We start from the raw sequence: 21964 nt of genomic DNA on the forward strand, positions 1-21964 counted from the left end.
TTCCCTAGAAACCCCACAGCCAGCCCCTACCATCTTTCCTACCTAAATCTAAGTCCTAAACCCTGAGTTTGACCCAAAAAATTAGAGTTGGTGAAGACAGGCCAAGAGGGAGGGCCACCTAAGAGGTGGGCCTGGAGCTGAGCTTTCAAGGAACAGCAGGACTTCTGAGGCAGGAGAAATGAATTGAAAGCTCCAGTTCGGCCCCACCCAATTTATCTAGACTGTCTCAAAATGAACCTAAGCATGGTGTTGTGCACCTATAATCCCTATACTGTGGGAGACTGAGGCAGGGGACTGGGAGTTCAACCTCAGCATGAACAATTTAATGAGAACCTGTCTCAGAGTAGAAAATAAGGACTGGGGTTGGGGATTTAGCTCAGTGGCATAAGCGCCTGCCTGGCAAGCAGGAGGTCATGAGTTCAATCCCCGGTACCAATAAATAAAGGGACTGGGGATGTAGCTCAGTGCAAAGAATCTATTTTTTTTTAAGGCCTTGTGTTTGATTCCCAGTACTAGAATGGACTCTTGGACAGACTGAGCACTGAGTGACCCATCCTATGTGTCACTCTCCCTCACAGAAAGACAAACGGGATTCTAGGGTGGGAGGCTTGAGTCCTTCTGGCAACCCAAACTTCAGCTGGGGACCGAACACCTTTCTCGGCTGGGGGTTCTTGTCCCTGCCCCTGTAGTCTTGGGATCCTTTAGAATTGTAGCTGGCTCTTATGAACACTGCCTGCCTGTCACAGGCTGATACACTGTTGCCTCCCCACCCAATAACAGTCTACCCACTGCTTCCCAGCTGCCCTCCAAGTGAAAGAGTAACTCATCATTTGCCTGTCAGCCACACCCATGCTTCTGGCCCTGGCTCTGCCCCCTGTCTCCCCAGCTGTGTTTGGGTTGGGCCCAAGGTGCCAGCCTGCCTAGCCAGCAACTTGGAGGACATCTGAGCCCTCCAGGCCTGGCGCCAGGGCCCGAGTCACTGATGAGAGGTGGGGTGGAGGAGCCTGAGAGCCAGATGGGGGCCTCTCCCGGCTGTCAGCGCCCATGATGGATGAGGGTTAGGGCAAGGAGAAGAGCCAGGGGGCTAGAGGCCTGCCTGCTGCAGTATTGGTGGGGGCTGGCCTCCTGGGGTCTGCACACAGAGCCTCTGCCACTCACAGCTGGAGTCTGCGTAAGGGCTCCCACCCAGCAAGGGTGTTTAAAGGCCCAAAAGGCATTGAGCCTGCCCACTCCCTGGGTATCATGGGCACTTGGGTCTTGTCTGTAGCCCTTTTCTTCCTCTGTCTGACTCCTGAGAGCCTGCAAGGCGGTGAGGACAAAGGGCTGGGAAGCTGGGATCAGAAGACAAGAGCATTGGCCAGGGAAGGTGGAGGTGTGGGGAGCCTGGCCTAGCAGAGAACTCAGATAGGAAGCTTTGAAGGTATAAGGATGCCTGGGTCTTATCCCTTCTCAGCATTTGGGGTCCTACAGTGAGTAGCCACTTCTTGCTCCCACAGGGCTCTCCCCACTGCCTGTTGGCCTGAGGAAAGGTAAGCAGACCCTCTGAATTCTGGGGTCAGGGGAGAATGACCCTCTCCTGCACTGGGGACAGCCCCAGCTGTCCCTTGGCCCTGGGACTCCAGCTGTGGGATCCCTCCCTGTCTTCTGGCAGGTAGCATTGTCAGTGAGCAGCCCAAGTGTGGTACAGGAGAGGCAAGGTCAGGAGGTGGGACAGAAGGGGTGGGGACAAGGTAAGCGGGAGGGGCTAAGTGCCACAGAGACTGTTCATTCTAGGGCCTATGGGGTGCTAAGGGCAGGTAGAGGAGCTCCCTCCTGAGACCTGAGGCACTTGGTGTGCCTCAGACCTTCATAAGTGAAGGCAGAGGTGGGTAAGCTGGTGAGGAAGCAGGCACACCAGGGGGGTATTTGCTGCTTTCTAGCTTGTTCTAGGGGTCCTATGTCCTACTTTAGCTGGAAACCCTTGCCTCCCTGGCCATCTCTTCCTCCTTTCACGGGCCTTCTAACTCAGAATGGCTATGGAGCAGGTAGATGTGGAGCCAGAGAGTGCTAGGAGCCAAGATTCTAGGGGTTTCCCTGGGCAGGGTACTCCTGCAACCTTCAACTGGTCTTCATTTCTTTGTTAGGCATTTGGGTGTGTGTGTGTGTGTGTGTGTGTGTGTGTGTGTGTGTGTGTGTGTGTGTGTTTGAAACCTCTGTCTTAGCCTCAGCCCCTTTCTCTACGCCCAGGGAACCCCAACTTCAGCTCCCCTGCTGCCAGACTGCTCTCCTTACTGTCCTTTGCCCTCCTGTAACCAGTAGAAAAACTGAGGCCCAGAGACGGAAGGGTGGCATCCAAATTTGGCCTTCCTTGTCCATTCCTAAGTTACTCTCCTCTCCAACCACAGGCTTTGAAAGTCCAAATGGTTACAGGTCAGGTAAAACTGTTTGGGGGCTGTGGTCCTCAGGACACAGCACTCCAGCTTCTGCCCCTTCTGCCCTGCCCAAGGCTCAGCTGCTCATTTCCTCCACAGGTTATGGCTCTCCCAGTAGGCTGGGAACAGGTAAGAGCTGAGCCAAAGAAGCAGCGTATCTGGAAAGCAATGCACCTCACGTCTCTCTCCCCAGCCAAGTGGGAGCAGGGCAGCAACAGGGAAAGAGGGGGCAAGCAAAGTTACCTGAGGGGGGCAGTCAGAATGGATCCTCATATTCCTCTATATGTCAGGGGATGCCAGCTGGGGAAAAGGAAGAGGAGGATGGGAGGGTGTTGCAGGGCCCTCCTGTGCACAGGATGCTCCCCAGCACTCTGAGCTGAGTGGTCCTGTGGGCCCAGGGGATGATTCTGGAGAGTTCCTGAGCCCCAGGGCTGCTAGGTCATCTGCCTTTCTGTCCTCCAGGATTTGGAAGCAGTGCTAAACCTCAGAAGTCAGGTGAGCCCTGCCCCAGCCCCACTCTCTGTCCCTGTCTTTCTCCTGCTCCCTTTGCCCCATCAAGTGTGAGAATGGGCTGGCAATGCAGTCAGGTGACAGTAGAGTCTCCTGGTCAGCCTGTCCTCTCCCTGCCTCCCTCCCAGGGAAAAGGGATGGGACTGGTGAATGTTTTGTTTTGTTTTGTTTTTTGAGGGGAGCATTTTCTGCCTTCTGGCTTTGGTCCAGGAGTCCTATTCCCCACCTGAGCCTGAACTTCATGCCTTGCCAGCTTATCTCCTGTCTCCCTACAGGCCTTCCAGCTCAGAATGGCTATGGAGCAAGTAGAGGTGGGACGGGGGGACTGTGAACCGAGATTCTAGGGGTGTCCCTGGGATGTGGGGCTCCTGAGACCCTCAGCTGACCTTCATCTCCTTCTCAGGCATGGGAGGGGGTGTGAACCCTCAGAAGCCAGGTGAGTCTTACCTGCCTGTCCCCTCCTTACTCTGCCTTGACTTCCCCTTGCTCTGTCTTTCTGGAATTTAGGACTCAGAATGGGAATCCGATGGGAAGAGAGGTCTTCTCAGGTGCTGCAGCCTAGCCTAGGGAGAAGGAGAAAGAGGGCACTCCTGAATTTTTGCCTGGTTTTAGGGGGTGGCCTGGCCAGCATTGTCAGGGTCCTGTCCCAGGCTCCCCCAGGCTTCAAGAGGGCAGGTCTGCTGTCTCACTGAGGTGGTCTGCGAAGAGATGCAAAAGGACCCACTGCCTCACCCCAGATGGACCCTAGATACACCTCACCTTTAGCTCAAAATTATTGCCAAGCAGCCAAAGACTTGGTAGAGCACACCTGTAACCTCAGCCCTCTGAGAGACTGAGCCAGTAGGATCATAAGTTAGAGCCCAGCCTCCGCAATTTAGTGAGATCCTGTCTCAAAATAACAAAACCAGGTGTGGCACATGCCTGTAATCTTAGCACTCAGAAGGCTGAAACAGGAGGATTGCTTTGAGTTCAAGGTCAGTTGGGGCTACACAGTGAGTTCAAAGCTACCTTGAAGTACATAGCAAGACACTGTCTCAAAAAAAAAAAAAAAAAATATATATATATATATAGTTTTTATTTTATATATATATAAAACATAAAAACTATAGTTTTTTATGTTTTTTCATACATGAAATAAGAAAAGACTGGGGATAAAACTCAGTGCCAAGGCCTCTGGTTTAATCCCCACCCCTTCCCCCAAATAATAACTACTGATCAGAGATCCAGGGTTCCTTTCACCTGCTCCCCACCTCTCCCCAGGCTTTGGAGGGCCTGTGAAGCTCCAAAAGCCAGATGAGAGCCAGTTGCATGCCTGTCCCCTCTCTGACTCCTGTCCTCTGTCCCTGCCTCCTTTCACAGCCACAGTCCCCTCCTTATTCTCTCTGGCTCTGTCTCCCCAGAATATGGAACCAGGCCAGGAGCTACAGCCTTCCTAGGAGTGGGAGCTCAGCCAGGTGAGGACACCTGGGTTCCAGATCGAGGGGAGGGCTCAATCTCTCCCCCCTTTTCCAGGCCTGGGGGAAGCTCTGAAGCCAGGTGTATGGAGTCTTCCCACCTCTGTCTTGGCATTATTTCTGTGTCCCTCAGTGCTCCCAGGAATTGATAGCAGAAACTGCTTGGATGTCAGCATTTTTGCAGGGGCAGGATAGTTTTTAGGTGAGGGAAATTCAGAGAAGGTGGAGGAAAAGGGCTCATGATATCCAGCCTCATATCTAGGAGAGAGCTAGCTGGGTTCAGTGTCAACCTCTTTTCTCCCCCAGGCCTGGACGGGGGCATGCAACCTCTATGCTACGTAAGGAATGAGCCATGGCTCTTGCCCCATCTCCAGCTCTACTGTCTATGTCCCATTTCTCCCTATCACTGTCTCTGCCACTGTTTGTGTCAGCCACTGACAGACCAGCCCATACATTGTCCTATCGACACCACTCCTGTGGTGTGAGACATGGTACTGGACCTGAGCAGCGTCTCTCAGGCTGCTCTCTGGGCATGCTCAGAGGGAAGGGCTGCTGTGGACATGAAGCACAAAGGCCAAGGGACACTGCAGGAGCTGGTCTGGCCCTACATTGACCTAACCCCAGCCTCTGCCTTTCTCTTAAACAGCCCCTGTGATTCAGAATGGCTATGGACCAGGTAGGGGAGACTAGGGTGAGAGCAGGGGGTTGGTATGAGGGTCCTATGGAGCTCAGGGTTCCCTCACCTGGTCTTTTTCCTTCTTAGGTGCTGGTGAGGATGTGAACCTTCAAAGGCTAGGTGAGTATGGGACACAGGGCTAGAAGCCGAGCAGTTGGGGAGTGTGAGGCCAGACTGCAGGTTCAAGCTTAGTGTGGCAGCCTTAGTGACTTAGTGAGACCCTGTCTCAAAAATTTAAAAAAAGGCTGAGGTTGTAGCTCAGTGTGAAAGCCCTAAATTCAATCCCCAATTTGAAGGGGGGGGCGTGACCAGGTGAGCCGTGCCCTGTCCCAATGTACCCGTGTGTGAGTACCTCACACAGCTGACCTAGGATCCCCTGCTTCCTTCCTGCTGTTTCTCCCAGGGCCCAGCAATGGGAATGGGATGGGAGCTGGTTCCTCTCTGGGAGTTGGCATCCAGTCAGGAGAGGGCACTTGGGCCATGTTGTGGTTCTGGGAATGAGAGGGGAGGATCTAGGCGAGGGCAATCAGGGACCAGAGGGGCAGAGTACATTTCTGGTGGGAGGATAGTGGGTTGGATGGGGTCTGCACGTGGCAGCCTTTCTGGATCTTGCACAGGCATGGGAGGAGGCATGAAGGCTCAGAAACCAGGTGATTGGAGACTCGTTCTCCCTATCCTCCACCTTGGCTCTATCCTCCCTCACATACAACTTTCCTTCCAGGATTTGCCAGTGGGAACAGCCTGGCAGCCCAGCCAGGTAAGAGGTGGAAAAACAGATGGTCCCAAAGCAGCCCTAGGGCATGAGGGCTCTCAGCTTGCTCCTTTAGCCAATCTCGCCAGGCAAACTTGAGCCTTGGCCTTCTGAGCCCTGTGGATGGCTGTGGGTCAAGCCTAGACTCACTGGGCACAGTGCACAATCCAAGAACAAATGTTCAATTGGGCTTGGGGACTGTGGTCAGGACTGGGAGGGAATTCACCCGAGTGAAGGGCCATGGGAGCCAGGTGCTGGCCAGACCCAGCCTATGGCCACCTCAGCATCACTGAGAGATTTCCCATGTCTAACCCCACCCCCTTAAAAAAAAAAAAAACAGGTACTGCACCTCTGAATGGCTTTGGAGAAGGTAAAGAGGGAATGGGAGCTGAGGGCTGAGGTTCTGGGAGAGACCCAGAGATGAAGGGCTGTCGACTACTCATCTCTCCCCAGGCTTTGGAGGAGTTGGAGAACTTGAGAAGCCAGGTGAAGCCTCTATTGCACCTATCTCTGCTTTCCTTTATCTGCCTGTGTTCTTCTCAGGTCCTTGAGCTTCCCTATTTTTTTCCACTCTGTCTCTGTAGGACTTGGGATCAGGAATAGGCTGGATTCTGAAACCTTCCCAGGAGGACAGATCCAGCCAGGAGGTGAGCATGGAGGTTCCCACAGGTGGGGGTACTGATGCAGGTATGCAACAGGTTTTCTTTCTCAGGCCCTGGGAGAGGACTAAGACCCCAAGAGTCAAGTGAGAGCCACTTTCTTGCTTCCCAATTTGGTCTCACACAACACTCATTCAACAAATCAATCCAGCTAGTCATGGAAGAATGCTACGCAAGAGGCTGAGATAGGAGGACCATAAGTTCCACACCAACCTGGGCAATTTAGCAAGCCACTGTCTCAAAATAAAATACAATAAAGGGCTAGGGATGTAGGTCAGTGGTAAAGCGCTTATTTAGCTTGTGCAAGGCCCCGGGTTCAATTCTCAGTGCCACAAAAACAAGGCAAAACAAAATAACCAAAAAACAATGCATGGACCACTGATATTCTGGGTCAGCCAGGTGCTAGAGTTGGCTCTCCCAGAGCTGGGGCAGCTAGGTGACAGACAGGACAACAAGACAACTTTAAAGGAGTTGGAAAACTTGGGAAGCCAGGTGTTTGTTTCATTGAAAGTTCCAAAAGGTTTGCTACCACTGGCCTAGAGTATCAGAGACCCTTTCTTTTCCTCCACCAGGTCCTGCAGCTCTAAATGGCTATGGACCAGGTAGAAGTGGGGTGGAGTGCTGGGAAAGCCCAAAGATGGGGATCTCCAGGCCCTTCACCAGCTCCCTGCTCTCCTCCAGGCTATGGAGGGGACATGAAGCCCCAGCAACCAGGTAAGCCCTGCCCTATCCTGTCTCTCTCCCCAGTCCCAAGCTCCTCTCTTTATTTAGGTAAGGCAGGGGTGGGCACTGGAGCCAGATGCCAGGGACCCAGAGGACAGGCCTGTGTTAGGAACATCTGGATTGCTCCTTCTCTTCTCCAGCCTTTGGCAGGGACAGGAAACTCCAGAAGCCAGGTTAGCTTTTTTGGTCAACACCCCACCCTCCTTCTCTCTGTTCCTAGAAACTGCCCACTGCCCTTCCCTTCCAAAGGCACTGTCTCTGCAGGGTGCAGGACCAGGCTGAGAGCTGGAGCCTCTCACTGAGAAGGGGCCCAACTGGATGAAGGGAAGGACGATAGGGCCTGTAGTCCCGGGTGGGGCCAGGCTGGAGTCTCCTGTCTGTCTCTCCCCAGGGCTGGGAGAAGCGGGTGGGAAACCTTGAAGCCAGACAAGGGCCCATCTCCATCCCTTGCCTCCTGGCTTTTCTTCCAGTCTGCCCCTCACACCCCTACTTTTCTTCTCCAGGATACCGCAATGGAAATGGGCTGGTAGCCCAGTCAGGTGGGGCCACAGGGAACAGATTTGGGGACCTAGGAGGGAGGAAGGGGTATGGCTGGGTGGGCAGGAAGCAGAGGCCCAGAGCCTGCCTGTTGTGGGCTGGTCTTTCTCCAGCTTGGCAGCTGTCTCCTCAGCTGGTAGGTTGGCCATGGGGTGTTGACTTCCCACTCCTTTCCCTTCCTCCCCTAATTAGGTCCCTGCCGTGAGGGGGTTGTTCCCCTGCTGCTCCCCAGACCTCCCACTCCAGGGGTCCCTTCAGATAAAGGGGGTGGCTGGGGCCTGAAATCTCAGCTCTCTCCCCCAGTCCGGAATGGCAAGATCCCAGGTCAGTGTGGAGTTCATGTCCTGTCTGTCATGTTCTCTGCCATCGAGGCTCAGAGAGGCAATGGCTTGTCATAAAGTGAGTCAGCTGGGGAAAAGCCTGGTCTTTGGCTCAGACAGGCTGCAGCCGTCCTACACCCTGTGCTGAGCTCACTCCTGCCCCTCAACTTTCTTCCTAGCGCTGACCCCAGCCATCCAATGGGGACAGGAACCTCAGAAAGCAGGTAGGGTTCTATTCTTCTCCAAGTCCACGTCTCAGAGGGACAGGCCCCCCACTCTGCCCTGACCTATGGCCCCCATCTCCACACCAGGTTAGGGTCTCTCTTGCTTCCCAGACTGAACAGCTGTTCAAGTACTTGAAACAATGGCTTTAGGAGCAGAGTGGCCTTCAACTCTCACCTTCTCTTCCTTCCTTCAGGGTTTCCTGAGGCCAGTGGCTTTAGGAATGGTGAGTCTGACCCAGGGGACAAGGTACAGCAAGTACAGAATCCACCCTCAACCTCACTTGCTATTTTCTGTGCTCTGTTTCTCTGGTGTCCTCCCCTAGATCTGTACTTGGACCCCAGGGAGTCAGGGAAAGCCTGCACTCTCCACCACTAACCTCCATCCTCTTCACAGGCTACCAGCCTCCCAATGGCTATGGACCTGGAGCAGAACTGGGTGAGATGGTCCTTGTCTGCCTTCCAGTCCCCAATCCCTTCAGTCCCTTTTTCACTCCCTTCCCACTTGTTCCTCACCTTCCCATCCTCCCTCTGCCAGCCCAGGAATAGGTGTAGCACAGGCTAGGCCAGCTCTGACCCAGTCTCCTTTCCCCAGGTTTCAGTGGTGGCCTCATGCTGCAGAAAGTGGGTGAGCCCTTCTCTGCTGTCTTCCCCCTGGCCAGCCCATCTCTACTCCCATCCCTCAGGTTTCTCTCCTCATTCACCAACACAGATTTGCCACTCACTTGGACATAATAGTGGCTGGAACCAGGTGTGACCCTGGCCCAGGGGAAAGTAAAGGAGAGTCATCCCAAGCCAGGTGAAAAGAAAGTGCAGGCTTAGAAGTTGCCAGGAAAGGAGGTCAGGCACCATTCCTGGAGACAGCAGGTTGCACTGATAGTTGGATGAGGGTGGGGAGAGTAATCCAGGAAAGAATAGCCAACTTGAGGTTCTTAAAGCTGCCTCTGAGTTCTGAGTCAATCTGTCTATGTGTCCCTGTTGCTAAGTACCACTCCTACCCCCAGCCCCAAACCTGGCCTCCCCAATCCCTGTCAAATCTCTCTGGCAGGTTTTGGTTACAGGAACGGAGCCCTGGGTGCTGGAGTCTTCCCTGAGGCTGAGCCGCAGCCAGGTAGGTGGCTAACGGTGGGGCAGGAGTGCTGGGCCCACAAGGTGGCCCTCATCTCTCACTTTCTTTCCTCCTCCAGGGTTCCCTGAGGCCAATGGCTTTAGGAATGGTGAGTCTGACTCAGGGGACAAGGTACAGCAAGTAGGGAAAGGGATGTGCCCAGGGCCTAAGCAGGAATTATTTGGTTCTCCTGCAGGACAAAGAGAGAAGGCTCCTGTGTACCCCAAGGCTGCAGCTCCAGCTCCACGAGGGGTCGGTAAGAAGCAGCCAGGTGAGAGCCAAGAGAGCTGGAGAGTGGCTGAGAGTTCTGAGGCCCATGTGGGAAGACCAGCTCTAGGGGCTCCAGATGCCCACACAGCTCTCCTCTGGCAGGTCAGCTGAGGGCCCAGCAGGGCTCTACTTGGTCTTACCTACAGCCCTGGGCCACTTGGGTGAGGCCTGCATATGGATACACAGGGCTCAGGAGCCAGCCAGGTAATGGGGCATTTGGAGCCCATGGTCCTACAGATACCCCACAGCCCTGTAGATGCAAAAGTAGAGGGGACGGAGTGCTCTAGGCTTAGGGGACGGAGTGAGGAGGCTGGGGGAGCAGGCAGAAAGGATGGAGCTGGAAGAGGCCCTAGCGGCCTGAGGACTGGACATAACTGAGGAGTGAAAGGCAGGTGGAACGGGGAACAGGCCAAGGGGCTGACTTCTTCTGCTCCTCTTCCCAGGGCCCTATGGGCAGCCTGCACTGGGCCAGCGCCCCTTTGGTGAGTAGGGGTCTGCCAGATCCCGGGGTGAAAGTGGGTAGGCAAGCAGGGTGTGGTAGTACACACCTGTAATCTTAGCACTGAGAAGGCTGAGGCAGGAGGATCATTGAGATTTGGAGTTCAGCCTGGGGAATTCAAGGCCAACCTAAAGTACATAGCAAGACCCTGTGTCAAAAAAAGAAAGAAAGAGATAAAAAAGTGAATGGGCTGAAATACTCTGCTGATCTCAACTGTCTCTGGTCTGTCTGTCTTAGGGAGCTCTGAAATAAAGAGAGGCAGCAATGGCCAGTTGAAAGCCAGTTATGGAGGTGAGAGTGAGCCACAGCAGCCCACCTGCCCTATACTAAAGGGTCACCCTTCTAGCTGTGGGTGCCCATCGTCCTTGAGTGGGAAAGCAGCTTCTCAGTACCTTGCAGGGGTCTCCTGAGGGATGGGGGCAGTTCAGAACCAGGGAGATGAAGAGGGCCCAACCCTAGTCCCAGGTCTGCCTCTTCCCAGGCCGCTGCCCCCTTGGGAAATGCTGAGAACCTGAGCTGGCCCCTAAAAGCCACAAAACAGCATCTCTTCCAAAGAAGGCAGGACCTTGGGGCTCTGATGCTGCCAGCCTGGAGTCTCCTCAGGGCTAAAGTATTAATAAATGCAATGTGCTTTCATTTGCCTCTGTGTACCACTGTGGTGAGGGGGGCAGGGGTTTTGGCAACCACTATCCAGCACCTCATTCATTTATTCACTCAACAAGAACCATTGTGGTTGTGTGCCAGGAGCCATGCTCTGGATGGGTAATATCATGAGAACAAAACAGACACCAGTGAGGAACCCATATCTTGTGTATGGAAAAAAATATTTCTTTTTTTTTTTACGGGTACCAGGGATTGAACTCATGACCATGCGCTTGCAAGGCAGGTGCTTATGCCACTGAGCTAAATCCCCAGCCCCAAGAAAAAAATATTACATAATTTGTGGTTTACTTTATAACAAATTTATTAAAGGTTTTTATTTGGTTTGGGATTTTTTGGCTTGTTTTTTTGAAACAGGTCCTTGGGGTTGGGGATTTAGCTCAGCAGGCATTAAGTGCCTGCTTTGCAAGCACACAGTCCTGAGTTCGATCACAAAGTAACGATTTACAAAACGATTTACAAACGATATACAAAAAAAAAAAAAAAAAGAAAAGAAAAGAAAAGAAACAGGTTCTTATTGTGCATCAGAGGCTGACTTCCAATTTGAAGTGATTACAGGCATATACTACCATGACTAGCCCTTATTAAAGTTATTGAACAAAGATCTCGTTTTTTGTTGGATGTGGTGGTGCACTCCTGTAATCCCAGCACTTGGAAGGCTGAGGTAGGAGGATCAGGATCATTGCAAATTCAAGACCTGGGCTACAAAGTGAGCCCAAGGCTGGCCTGAACCACATAGTGAGATCCTGTCTCAAAAGACAAAAAAAAAAAAAAAAAAAAAAAAAAAAAAATCTCGTTTTCCTTAAGCCTTATAGTTGTCATCAGACATCATTCTATTGACCAATAATTTGAGTATAAAACTCACTTTTACATTATTTTATTGACATACAATTAAATTACACATTTTACAGCTCTTCTTTCTTTCTGTCTTTTTTTTTTCCCCCTGGGTAGAGGTGAACTCAGGAAACACTAACCTACATCCTCAGCCTTAAATTTTTATTTTTTAGACATGGTCTTCCTAAATTTCTCAGGCTGGCCTCAAACCAGAAGCCCTTCTGTTTGTTTGTTTTTGGAGACAGGGTCTCCAGTAATTCAGACTGGCCTTGAACTCTTGGCAGTCTTCCTGCCTCAGCTTCCCAATTGCTGGGGTTACTGGCACACACCACCACACTCAGTTTAACCTCTTAGTAGTCCAATTAATTAAATACAGCATGATCAAAAATTTTGTATACCTTTTCATTAATTTTATAAGATAGTATTGCAGAAAATATAAAAATGACAATTTTATAAAATTTGTCAAATACTTTTTCTGTGTATGGTATATCTTAAAACATTTAAAACACGGGGCTGGGGATTTAGCTCAGTGGCATAAGCACCTGCCTTGCAAGCAGGCAGTCGTGAGTTCGGTCCCCGGTACCGATAAAAAAAACGAAAAAGACAAAAAAACAAAACAAAACAAAAAAAAAACATTTAAAACACTATACAATGTTGCAATTTGTAGCCCAGGCTGGTCTCAAACGCAATAGCCTCAGCCTCCTGCCTCAGCCTCCTCCTGCCTCAGCCTCCTGAGTGCTGGGCTTACAGGTATGAGCCACCATGGCCGTCTACAATGTTGCAATTTGGACAGTAGTATCCAGTCCCTTTCTGAATTCTTTTGGCATTATTGTCCTTGTTTGAATAACACATTTCACACTGTAGTGTTGCCCTTTTTTTCTGTGGGTGGTATAATTTCAATAAAATGCTACCCAGTAAATGTAATGATAAAGACATTGTCGATAGACATCCTAGTTGGCATTTTGCTATCCCATATTTTTCAGTTATTTGGTCTATTAGATTTAATATAAATTTTAGATGAGTTTTTGAGCCCTCTTGCTTTGAATACAGAACAAATGAGTTCCATATATTTTTTTTTTCTTTTTGGTACCAGGGATTGAACTCACAACCTAGTGCTTGCAAGGCAGGCACTTATACTGCAGAGCTAAATTCCCTGCACTGAGTTCCATATTGTTTGGTCCAGAAAGTGCATAAAGACATTATAATAATATTTTTTTTCCTCTTTTTTTTTTTTTTTTTGGTACTGGGACTAGAACTCAGGACTTTGTGCTTACCAGACAGGTGTTACGCTGCTGAGCTACATCCCTGGTCCTTTTCTTCACTTTTTGATTACAGGATAGCTTGTTAGATGTTAATCGACTCTGTCAACACCATCCTCAGAATGATTATAATCATTGACCACTATTGGAATTACTTTAATTTCATTTTTCCTTTCAAATTCTTTTTTTTTTTTTTTTTGGTCTTTTTTGTTTTTATCGGTACCAGGGATCGAACTCAGGACTGCCTGCTTGCAAGGCAGGCGCTTATACTGCTGAGCTAAATCCCTAGCCCCTTTCCTTTCAAATTCTACCATTTCTGTATTATGAATACGCAGATGTCTTTTTTGTCTATGTTTTATAACACAGATTTTTCCTCTGATATGCTAACATTTCTCCTTTTTTCAGTTTTTTTCTTTTATAGATCTCTTGGCACTTCCTATTCAGTTGCAGTGCCCCAAATGTGTCCATTTTGTATTATAAAAGAATATGACTGAGCTCCAAGGAAATATGAAAGTTATATCTAATGTACTTTTTTTTTTTTGGTACCAGGGATTGAACTCACAACCTCATGTTTGCCAAGCAGGCACTTACGCCACTAACCTAAACCCCTAGCCCACTTCATTACTTCTTGTTGTGACTACAGGTGCAGAATCCCATGCCTCTCCTGGGGAAGGTCCAGAATGGAGAGTGTGCAATTGGGATCATGCTAAATTCTGAACTCTGACTCAGAACCTAGCCAGTCCCAAGACGAGTCTCTGAGCCTGTAGGTTCTGAGACAAACTCTTCCACCCCGCACCTCTTCTTGTATCCTGGGGAGATTTTCCCGGTGAATGGAGCTGATTTGGTTTGGCATGCCTAAGAGACAAGCAGCTAATTTTTCTGTAACCTGACTTATGTACACCACAGTTTACTCCACATGTCTATAGGAGGTGCATTCTTGCCTGACTATACTATAGTGAAATACAGACTTCACATCCAGCTTCAAGAAATCCAGAGTAGCTAGTATATGCAACAAAACATCGGTTGTATTGTTACAGGAGCAGGTGGGTTATGACACTGGTTCTTTGGCACACAGCTTCCCTAAAAAGAGCAAGTAGTATTTTTTAATATAAGAAAAGAAAAAAGGAAAGATGTTGGGGATTTAGCTCGTGGCATAAAGGCCTGCCTGGCAAGCCCTAGGTCATGAGTTCAATCCGTGGTACAAAAAAAAAAAAAAAAAAAAAAAAAAAAGAAAGAAAGAAAGAAAGAAAAGAAAAATCAAGTTTTCAAATTCCATCAACATTTCAATCAACTAGTTGTTCATCAAATAAAACGTGAGGAAGGATGCTTGGTCCTTCGAAGAGAGAGGGAGACTAGCACTTTACCACTAAGCTATATTCCTGGTCTGTTGTTAACAATATTAGAAAAGTTCTAATATTGTTCTAATAACAATTTCTGTATTTATTGTATGTGAGTGTATGTGCAGTACTGGGTGTCTACCACTGAGCTACACTCCCTGTTTTTGTTTTTTTTTTTTTTTATTTCAAAACAGTGACACCACACTCAGCCTCTATATCACAAATTTAAATAAACTGTCATTTCCCCGCAGGCTAGGTTATCAGTATTTCCCCTCCATCCGTCATTTACAGCAGCACCATAATATGAATGCTGCACACTGTCACCAAACTTGTCTCTGAATTTTGATCTCTTTTCCTATAAGTGAGTGAGCTGGAATATCAGTTATTTAGAAGGCAGGAGAATTGCTACACCAGTCTAGGCAATTTAACAAGACTGTCACAAAAGAGAGAGAGAGAGAGAGAGAGAGAGAGAGAGAGAGAGAGAGAGAGAGAGAGAGAAAGAGCCTGGAGATGTAGCTCATTGATAGAGCCTTTGTAGCTCCAGGCCCTGGGTTCAGTCCTTAATAATGCGAAGGAGAGTGAAAATCTGCATAGACTTTCATCCCCTTACTGCTCCCTGGGAGCAACAGCCCAGAGCACTTTGAGCGCGGCGAGGAAGAGCAGTAGGGGGACTGCTGTGGCAGGTAAAGGATCAGGCCAGGTGGGGGCGCCCACTGTGCGTGTGCCGCGCAGCGTTTCTCGAAAGGGGGTGACTGTGCACCGCGGACACTGCGATTGGTTGGGAGCGGAGGGGTTTGCAGGAAGAATTTAATAGCGCGCTGAAGTCTCTGAGAGGCTCTCGTGTGCCTCCTGCCAGCCGGCGACAGCGGCGCCGTGGCCGCAAGCGCACCGGCATTTGATTGGCTGGCGCGTGTCATCGGGCGCCTCCGATTGGTTGGCTCGGAGAGGCGCTGCGCTTGGCCCAGTGGGGAGATCTAGAGGTACCGGCGACGGTGTGGGCAAGCTGGCGGTCCGCCTGCCCCGGTCCCGCTCGCACCCGCGGCTGGGCCGCGCTCGTGCCCACCCGCGGCTGAGCCGCGCCCGTGCGTCGCTACCCGCATCGCCCCTGCCGCACCCTCCGCTGCCTGGCTTGCCTCCAGGCCTGAGCTGCGGGCCGTCGCCGCCGCCGCCGTCCGCCCTCGCCCGCGCCGAGCTTCCGCCGCTGCCCGCGCTCCCGCTGCGGCCCGAGCCGTTGGCGCCTTGGGGCCCCGGCGCCCATCTGGCGTTGCCCGAACTGCCGCCAGAGGCCTGCGCGCCCCCGCCACCCGTCGCCGCGCTCGCCCTGCAGCACCTGCCGCGCCTGCCCGCACCCGCTCCACTGCCCGCGCACCCACCGCTGCCCCCACTGCCTGAGACTGCCGTCGCCGCCGTGCCCGGGCCCGTGGGCGCGCGTGGCCGCCCGGCCCTGCGGGGAGAGGCGCCCCCACCGCCGCTGCCGCCGCTGCCCTCTCGGCCCTCGCCTTTTGGCCTGCTGGGGCCCCCGGCGCCCTACGACCCCTGGCCACTGCCTGTCTTCCACCCTCCGTCACCACCGCCCCCGTTGCCTTCCTTCTTCCTGACCCCTCCCTACTGACCTCCGGGGGTCTCTGGCTGCCGGGGCTGCGCCCAGGTGAGTAGAAAAAACCCTTGCTGGGACGTGGGTGGGTCACAGGCACAAGGAGGAGACTCAGAGAAGAGCATGAGTGGAGGAACAGTCCAGATCTGGCGGGGTGTCAACCTTACAATAGAGTAGATCTAGAATTAGGGGCTTTTAGCTGAAGTGTTGGCCAATGCCTGTAATTCCAGGGCCCAGAGAGGCTGAAGGGTGAGGACCTCAAATTCAATCCCAGCTTGGGCCAATTAGTGATGTAACATGACTCTGACTGAAAACAAAAGGGCTGAAGATGTACCTCAGTGGGAATATTCTGAGTTCAGTTCCCAGTACTGCACACACACTCTCAGACCATCTTTTACACAAAATAAGGACTTTCTTCCATATGCCCCTCCTGCCTGGTGGCCTCTTGCTAGGTTATTTGAGAATGTAACTCATCCTCATGCTGATAAACTGATTGGTAGTCAGGGAACCAGGTTGTCTTAAAGGCATATGGAGAAGGAAACAGGAAGAAAACAAGTGTTTAAAATGCTTTAACTAGTGACCAGAATGTCACGTTTTCTCCTATAAAGGGTCTGGATTTCATGGCTAAGGAGATGATCCTCCCCCACCCCCATCTTGTTTCTTTCTTTCTTTCTTTTTTTTTTTTTTTTTTTTTTTTTGACACAGGGTCTCACTAGCTCAGGCTGGCCTGGAACTTGCTGCACTCCTGTCATAGCCTCCCAAGTACTGGGATTTCAAGTGTGTGCCACCACACACGGCTTTTTTCTTTTTTTATGGCACTGGAAATCCAACCCACTGCCTCTTGCACACTAGTCAAGTGCTTTGCCACTGAGCTACACCCCAGCCCAGCCTTTCCAAAGCTTAATGAGTCAAAATTTCAACTGAAATAAGATACAGTGGTACTGCTGGCCATGGGATGGTGTACAATAGATACTGGGCTTGAGGGACATGCAATGACTGCAAAGTCATCCTGAGGGACAAGAGAGCCCCATGCTAAGTCCTGAACAGAAACTCAAGTTCTCTCCCCAGCCTGCTACCCTCCCACTCCCCCACCCTGTAGGTTTCTGTGCAGCCAGTACAACTCAATAAAGTTCTTTGTTCCACAGGTGGCCAGGCTCAGGTAACCAGGCAGATGGCCCATCTCCATGGTCTTTTCTACAGTATTTCAGGAGTATCAGGAAGCCAACCCTGACCTTGAAGGACCTCTGAGAGCTCAGGACCCACCAGCAAGAAAGGATAATATATTAATGTCCTCTGACTGCTGTAAATCACAAACTGAATGGTTGAAGGCAATAGAAATTTGTTTTGTCACAGTTTCGGAGGCCAGAAATCCAAAATGAAGGCATCGGTAGGGCATCAGTCCTTCTGTAGGATGAGGGAAGGATCCTTTCTTTCTCTCTCAAGCTTCTGACTGCTCCAGGCCTTTCTTGGCTTGTGACTACAATACTCCAATCTCTGGCTTCTTCACAGGCTTCTCCGTGGTACCTGCCTCACAACTCCAATTTTTCTTTTCTTAAGCAAGCCCTTGGCCACTGACTTTCACCCCCAACCCTTTATTTGTTTATTTTTTATGAGGTAGGATTTCACTAAGTTACCCTGACTTCCTCAAAGTTGTCAGCTTCCTGCCCCAGCTGGATTCGAGCAATGCACCACCATACCTGCCTCTTTTGGTTTTTTTTTGTTTTTTGTGGGGTTTTTTTTTTTGGCTTTTTCGTTTTTATCGGTACCGGGATCAAACTCACGACTGCCTGCTTGCAAGGCAGGCGCTTATGCCGCTGAGCTAAATCCCCAGCCCTCATACCTGCCTCTTTTTCTCTTACAAGAATTATAAGCAGCTAAGTTAGATAGAAATGTAGGCAGTTAGACAGGGCTAGGTCCTTGAATCAGTGGAGAAGATGAGAACACATTACAGCTGTGGCTGGAGGCACATCATAAAAGGCTAGGCCTCATGATAAAACGGAATGACCAGGCCTACATGCCTCCCCAAGGGATAAGCAATAAATTATAAAGATTATACTATAATTGACCTTACCTGATCCAATAAAGGCTAGCTAGACATCAGTCACCAAGGTGGGTAACCAGGATCACCTTGATCCATCCCTTCCTAAAATATCTTTGTTCTTTCTATGTGTACTTGCTATGTGACCTACTTTCCCATTAGATCAATATTACCTAAGTGGCTATACTTATAATCTTACTGATTAATCATAGTTTGATCCATTTATTCCCACTCGTGATTTTGCTCTATAAAACTTCCTCTGAGAAGTGGGGTCCATGGCAACTCACTTTCAGGTCCCCTTCTGGCTCTCAGGAGCTATCTCTCTCACACAATAAATTTTTCCTATTCTTTTCTACTGTTTCTTAGAATTCATTTTTTTGTTCTTTGGAACACATGTATCTAACATCTAGCAGGTCATTCTATTACTTCCCCTATATCACAAGGACAACCGTCATTGGTTGTAGAGCCCGTCAACCCAAATTGATCACATCTTGAGTTCCTTCATTTAATAGCTTTCGTGAAGAGCCCTTTATCAGATAAGGCCCCAGGTTCCACTTACCATTTATGAGACCATCACCTGATCCATATAGTGTCCTCTATCCTGTGAGGCTGACTCACCTCCCTTCCTGTCTTCCCAGAATGTTGTGTTCTAGTCCCTATCCGAAACCTGGGGAATTGGATGACCCTGGAGCCCTTGGGCAGGAGCTGATAAACACTAGACTTTAATAAAGCTCTTAATGGCACAGGAAGGGACTGTCTTTCCCCTTTCCTGAAGGATGACTGAAGTTCCGGCCTGTTGGTTTGCTGCTTCCCCACCTTCCTGTTGCAGTCTGCTAAGAAGTGAAGAGTAAACAAGGAGGACAATGAATGAGTCCTTTTAGGACAATACTAATCAGGAGGCCCCACCTTCAGAATTTGGGACAGGAAGCCGCTGCTGTTTGAAAGCTGATGATCACAGTTGATAATAAAGTTAATTGTTACCCAGTCAGTAGTGTCTGTTGTGGTTTACAAGTGAAACTTCTCATGCTCTTGACAAAATGGTGATCCCCAAAGTGTGAATGTATGCCCCAGAAAGTACAAGGGACAGCCCTGGAGGTAGGTCACAGGCCCAGAGACACCTGTGGTTGGGCAGTTGTGACTTGCCCAGGGAGGTCCTGAGGTGGGAGTCCAGCCGGAAGCCTCAAGGGCAAAGGGCACCAGACACCCAGATGTGAGAGTGAAGGAGAGGTAATCAGATCCTGAGAGCTTCCCTCCAAGGAATGGCAGCTCCAGAGGAATGGGTGGTTCAGAAAGGTGCACTAGGGGAGAAGCTCAGCCTTGCTGCCTGTGGAAATAGGGTTCCTGACAAACCAGGAGGGGACCCAGTTGGAAGTCAGGGTTTGGACTCTAGCAGGTTGGATGTCTTTGTGTATGCTTGGTCAAGCTCCCTTAGTGCTGTGATAGAGGCCATGAGCTCTTAAGCATAAGGCCTTTAGATCTCACCTGCACTTTCGGCAGGCTGGGGAGCCTGGGGCCAGCTTCCTTTGTGAAATTGGCCCTTGGGCTCCTCTGGGGGTAAGGGGTGCTGCCTCCCTCAGGGATCTAGTTGTGTGCCCCTATATCATACAATAGTTACCCCTCCCCATTCACTAAACCACACCTTTCCTGTCTAAATGGAGTGAGGTAACTTCCACACCTCTTACCTGAGCCTCCTAGCCCTCCACTCTCCAAGAGGGGACAAAGTCATTTTGTCCTTTTCCATATAGACTAAGATAATGCCGTCATGCACCTCCCCTGCCATTTCCTCTTAGGGTAGTATTTCCAGGAGGGTTTCCTTCCCCCACCTCTTTCCCTACCTAGGGGATGGAGGTGGAGATTCCCAAGGACTTGTTAAAGTGCCATCGAGGTGATAACCACGCCAAGCTGGCCCCACCTCTATATCAATAACATTCCAGTCCCTTTCCTTCCCCTTAGGTCTCAATTTTAACCCTTTGATATCCAAGATCCAAGTTCAGGTGGACCAGGGGAATCTTGCAGAAAGTCTGGGGCCTCCCAGCATGAGGCATTTTTTCTTTTCAGTTTTGCCCCAGGTCTCAGCAACTGTTGCTTTGTTTTATCAGAGAGGAAGAAGCCAAGAGAGGTGGCACCCATCTGTAACCTCAGTGCTCTGGAAGGCTGAGGCAGGAGGATTGAAATTTAGTGGTTTAAGGACACCGTTTCTCAAAATTTTAAAAAAGGGCCAGGGATGTAGTTCAGTATAAAGGCCCTGCATCCAATCCTCAGTACACCCATCCCTCCCCATCCTGTCCTGAGAAAAAGGAAATGTAGGAGATGCTTGTGCCACAGGAGAGCAAGTTCAGTAAGGTCACGACCACCTGCTTGCAAGGAAGGTGCTTATACCGCTAAGCTAAATCTCTAGCCCTTTTTTTTTTTTTTGTCTTTTTGAGACAGGGTCTCACTATGCAGTTCAGGCTGGCCTTGAGCTCACTTTGTAGCCCAGACTGGTCTTAAACTTGCAACAATCCTCCTGCCTCAGCCTCCGAGTGCTGGGATTACAGGAGTGAGCCACCACGCCGGGCCAGTAGGGATTTCTCACAAGGAGGCACACATGTCTTCTGGGTCCCCATCTCACTTGTGGCTGGCTGGTCCCTGGCATTGTACATGCTTTGCTTCATTGCAGAGGGGTTGGAGTGTGTACAGCCTCCCTACCTGCTGGGGAAACTAGAGAGCATTGAGGCAAAAACTGAATACAGGCTGGCCAACTGTCTGGCTCACTACTCAAAACTGAGAATGTCCAGATCAACTGGTGTGTGTTGAGGAAAGAGGAGGGCTTGGGCTGGGTCCAGGGAAGAGAAAAGGCCTTGGGCTGGGGCCCCCTTGGTAGGGAGGTGTTGGGGCCCTTTCAGAGACCCAGGTTTGTGCTGCCAACTGACACCTGCCCAAACCTGTGTGGCTGGATTCCTGGAATCCCCTGGAAGGCAACAGAGGTAGCCCCCTTAAAGGACTGGTTCTATTTGCTCTTCTTTGCAGTCATCTCCTTGCCCCTACCAGGTAAAATCTAAACCACAGGGACATTGATTTGGACACCACTGGGAGGCTAAACTGGCCACTGGTCTGGCTACAATTGTCAACCCCCATCTCCATCCTGCCACTGTGGAGAAGGTACCTTCACTCCTCTGGCCTCAGTGGGGCCACCAGACCAGCCTTCCTCTGGGAAAAGCCTCTCCCTGTGAGTAGGTGGAGAATGTATGATTCAGCCTATTTTGGAGATCAGCTCAGTGGTTGATGCTGGCTTCAGTGCTGACTTTTTTTCCCTCAGCAGTTGGCTTGGAACATAGGGCTTTTGCCCTGAGCTATATCCCCAGTCTTTTTTTTGTAGCAGGAATTGAACTCATGACCTGCCAGGTAGGTGCTATGTTAATGAGCTATATATCCCTCGACCCAAGATTGTCAAGCTTTGTGGGGTCATAGACCACTTTGCCAATCTGAGGAAAACATAAGCATGTCTTCCAAAAATACTAAAACCTTGGAGGTTGGGGATTTAGCTCAGTGGCATAAGCACCGGCCTTGCAAGCAGGCAGTTGTGAGTTTGATCCCTGGTACCGATAAAAAGACAAAAAAAAAAAAAAAAAAAACTAAAACCTTTACGCAAAAGTAATACTTGAACTCCTGAATTTCAATTCCAAGCAATTCTTTTTTTCTTTTGCACTGCTAGGGATGGAACCCCAGGGACTCTGTACTGAGCTACTTACCTACCTCTTTTTTTATGTATATTTGTGTGTGTGTGTGTGTGTGTGTGTGTGTGTGTGTGTGTGTGTTGTGTAAGAACCAGTGCAGGCATGCAGGGTCCCGCTATGTACCCCAGGCTGGCCTTGAACACCTGGGGATCATCCTGCTTTTGCCTCTCACGTGTTTTGATTATAGGCATGAAGTACCATGCCCAGGTTTATATTTTTATTTTTTGAAACATAATCTTGCTTAGTCATTAAATTTCTCAGACTGCTGGGGCATAGTAGAATACACCTATATGGATAGTCACCTAGAGTTCAAGGCCAGCCTGGGTTACATGGTGATTTCAAGGGTAGCCTGAACTACATAGTAGGACCTTGTCTCAATCAATTTAT

At 50.2% G+C, this 21964-nt stretch overlaps 2 protein-coding genes across 2 annotated transcripts; both read left to right on the forward strand.

Annotated features, from left to right (window-relative positions):
• The first annotated feature begins 3326 nt into the window (after positions 1-3326).
• Positions 3327-10764, forward strand: Grep1 (glycine rich extracellular protein 1). Its single transcript, XM_063227085.1, has 22 exons — positions 3327-3357; positions 4322-4375; positions 5022-5051; positions 5139-5171; positions 5773-5808; positions 6143-6172; positions 6256-6288; positions 6387-6449; positions 7034-7063; positions 7143-7175; positions 7688-7723; positions 7914-8045; positions 8221-8265; positions 8460-8489; positions 8660-8701; positions 9311-9373; positions 9450-9479; positions 9567-9641; positions 9743-9844; positions 10084-10122; positions 10377-10430; positions 10621-10764. The coding sequence occupies exons 1-22, from the start codon at positions 3327-3329 to the stop codon at positions 10644-10646; spliced, it is 1047 nt and encodes a 348-aa protein (XP_063083155.1). The 3' UTR covers positions 10647-10764.
• Positions 10765-12395: 1631 nt separating this feature from the next.
• Positions 12396-18849, forward strand: LOC134470822 (uncharacterized). The gene is made up of 3 exons (XM_063227086.1): positions 12396-12425; positions 15086-15877; positions 16969-18849. Exons 1-2 carry the CDS (start codon positions 12396-12398, stop codon positions 15839-15841), a joined length of 786 nt encoding a protein of 261 aa, XP_063083156.1. The 3' UTR covers positions 15842-15877; positions 16969-18849.
• The last annotated feature ends 3115 nt before the right edge of the window (positions 18850-21964 follow it).

The sequence above is a fragment of the Cavia porcellus genome, unplaced genomic scaffold (assembly GCF_034190915.1).
Source record: "Cavia porcellus strain 051 isolate PalLab524CR breed Dunkin Hartley unplaced genomic scaffold, mCavPor4.1 scaffold_16, whole genome shotgun sequence".
In the NCBI taxonomy this organism is placed as follows: domain Eukaryota; kingdom Metazoa; phylum Chordata; class Mammalia; order Rodentia; family Caviidae; genus Cavia; species Cavia porcellus.

Coding starts and splice junctions, on each gene's coding strand:
- Grep1 (XM_063227085.1), top strand. CDS start 3,327: ATGGGAGGGGGTGTGAACCCTCAGAAGCCAG. Junction 5,172..5,772: donor TGTGAACCTTCAAAGGCTAG/GTGAGTATGGGA, acceptor CTTTCCTTCCAG/GATTTGCCAGTGGGAACAGC. Junction 8,490..8,659: donor GGCCAGTGGCTTTAGGAATG/GTGAGTCTGACC, acceptor TCCTCTTCACAG/GCTACCAGCCTCCCAATGGC.
- LOC134470822 (XM_063227086.1), top strand. CDS start 12,396: ATGGCCGTCTACAATGTTGCAATTTGGACA. Junction 12,426..15,085: donor ACAATGTTGCAATTTGGACA/GTAGTATCCAGT, acceptor GCCTCCTGCCAG/CCGGCGACAGCGGCGCCGTG.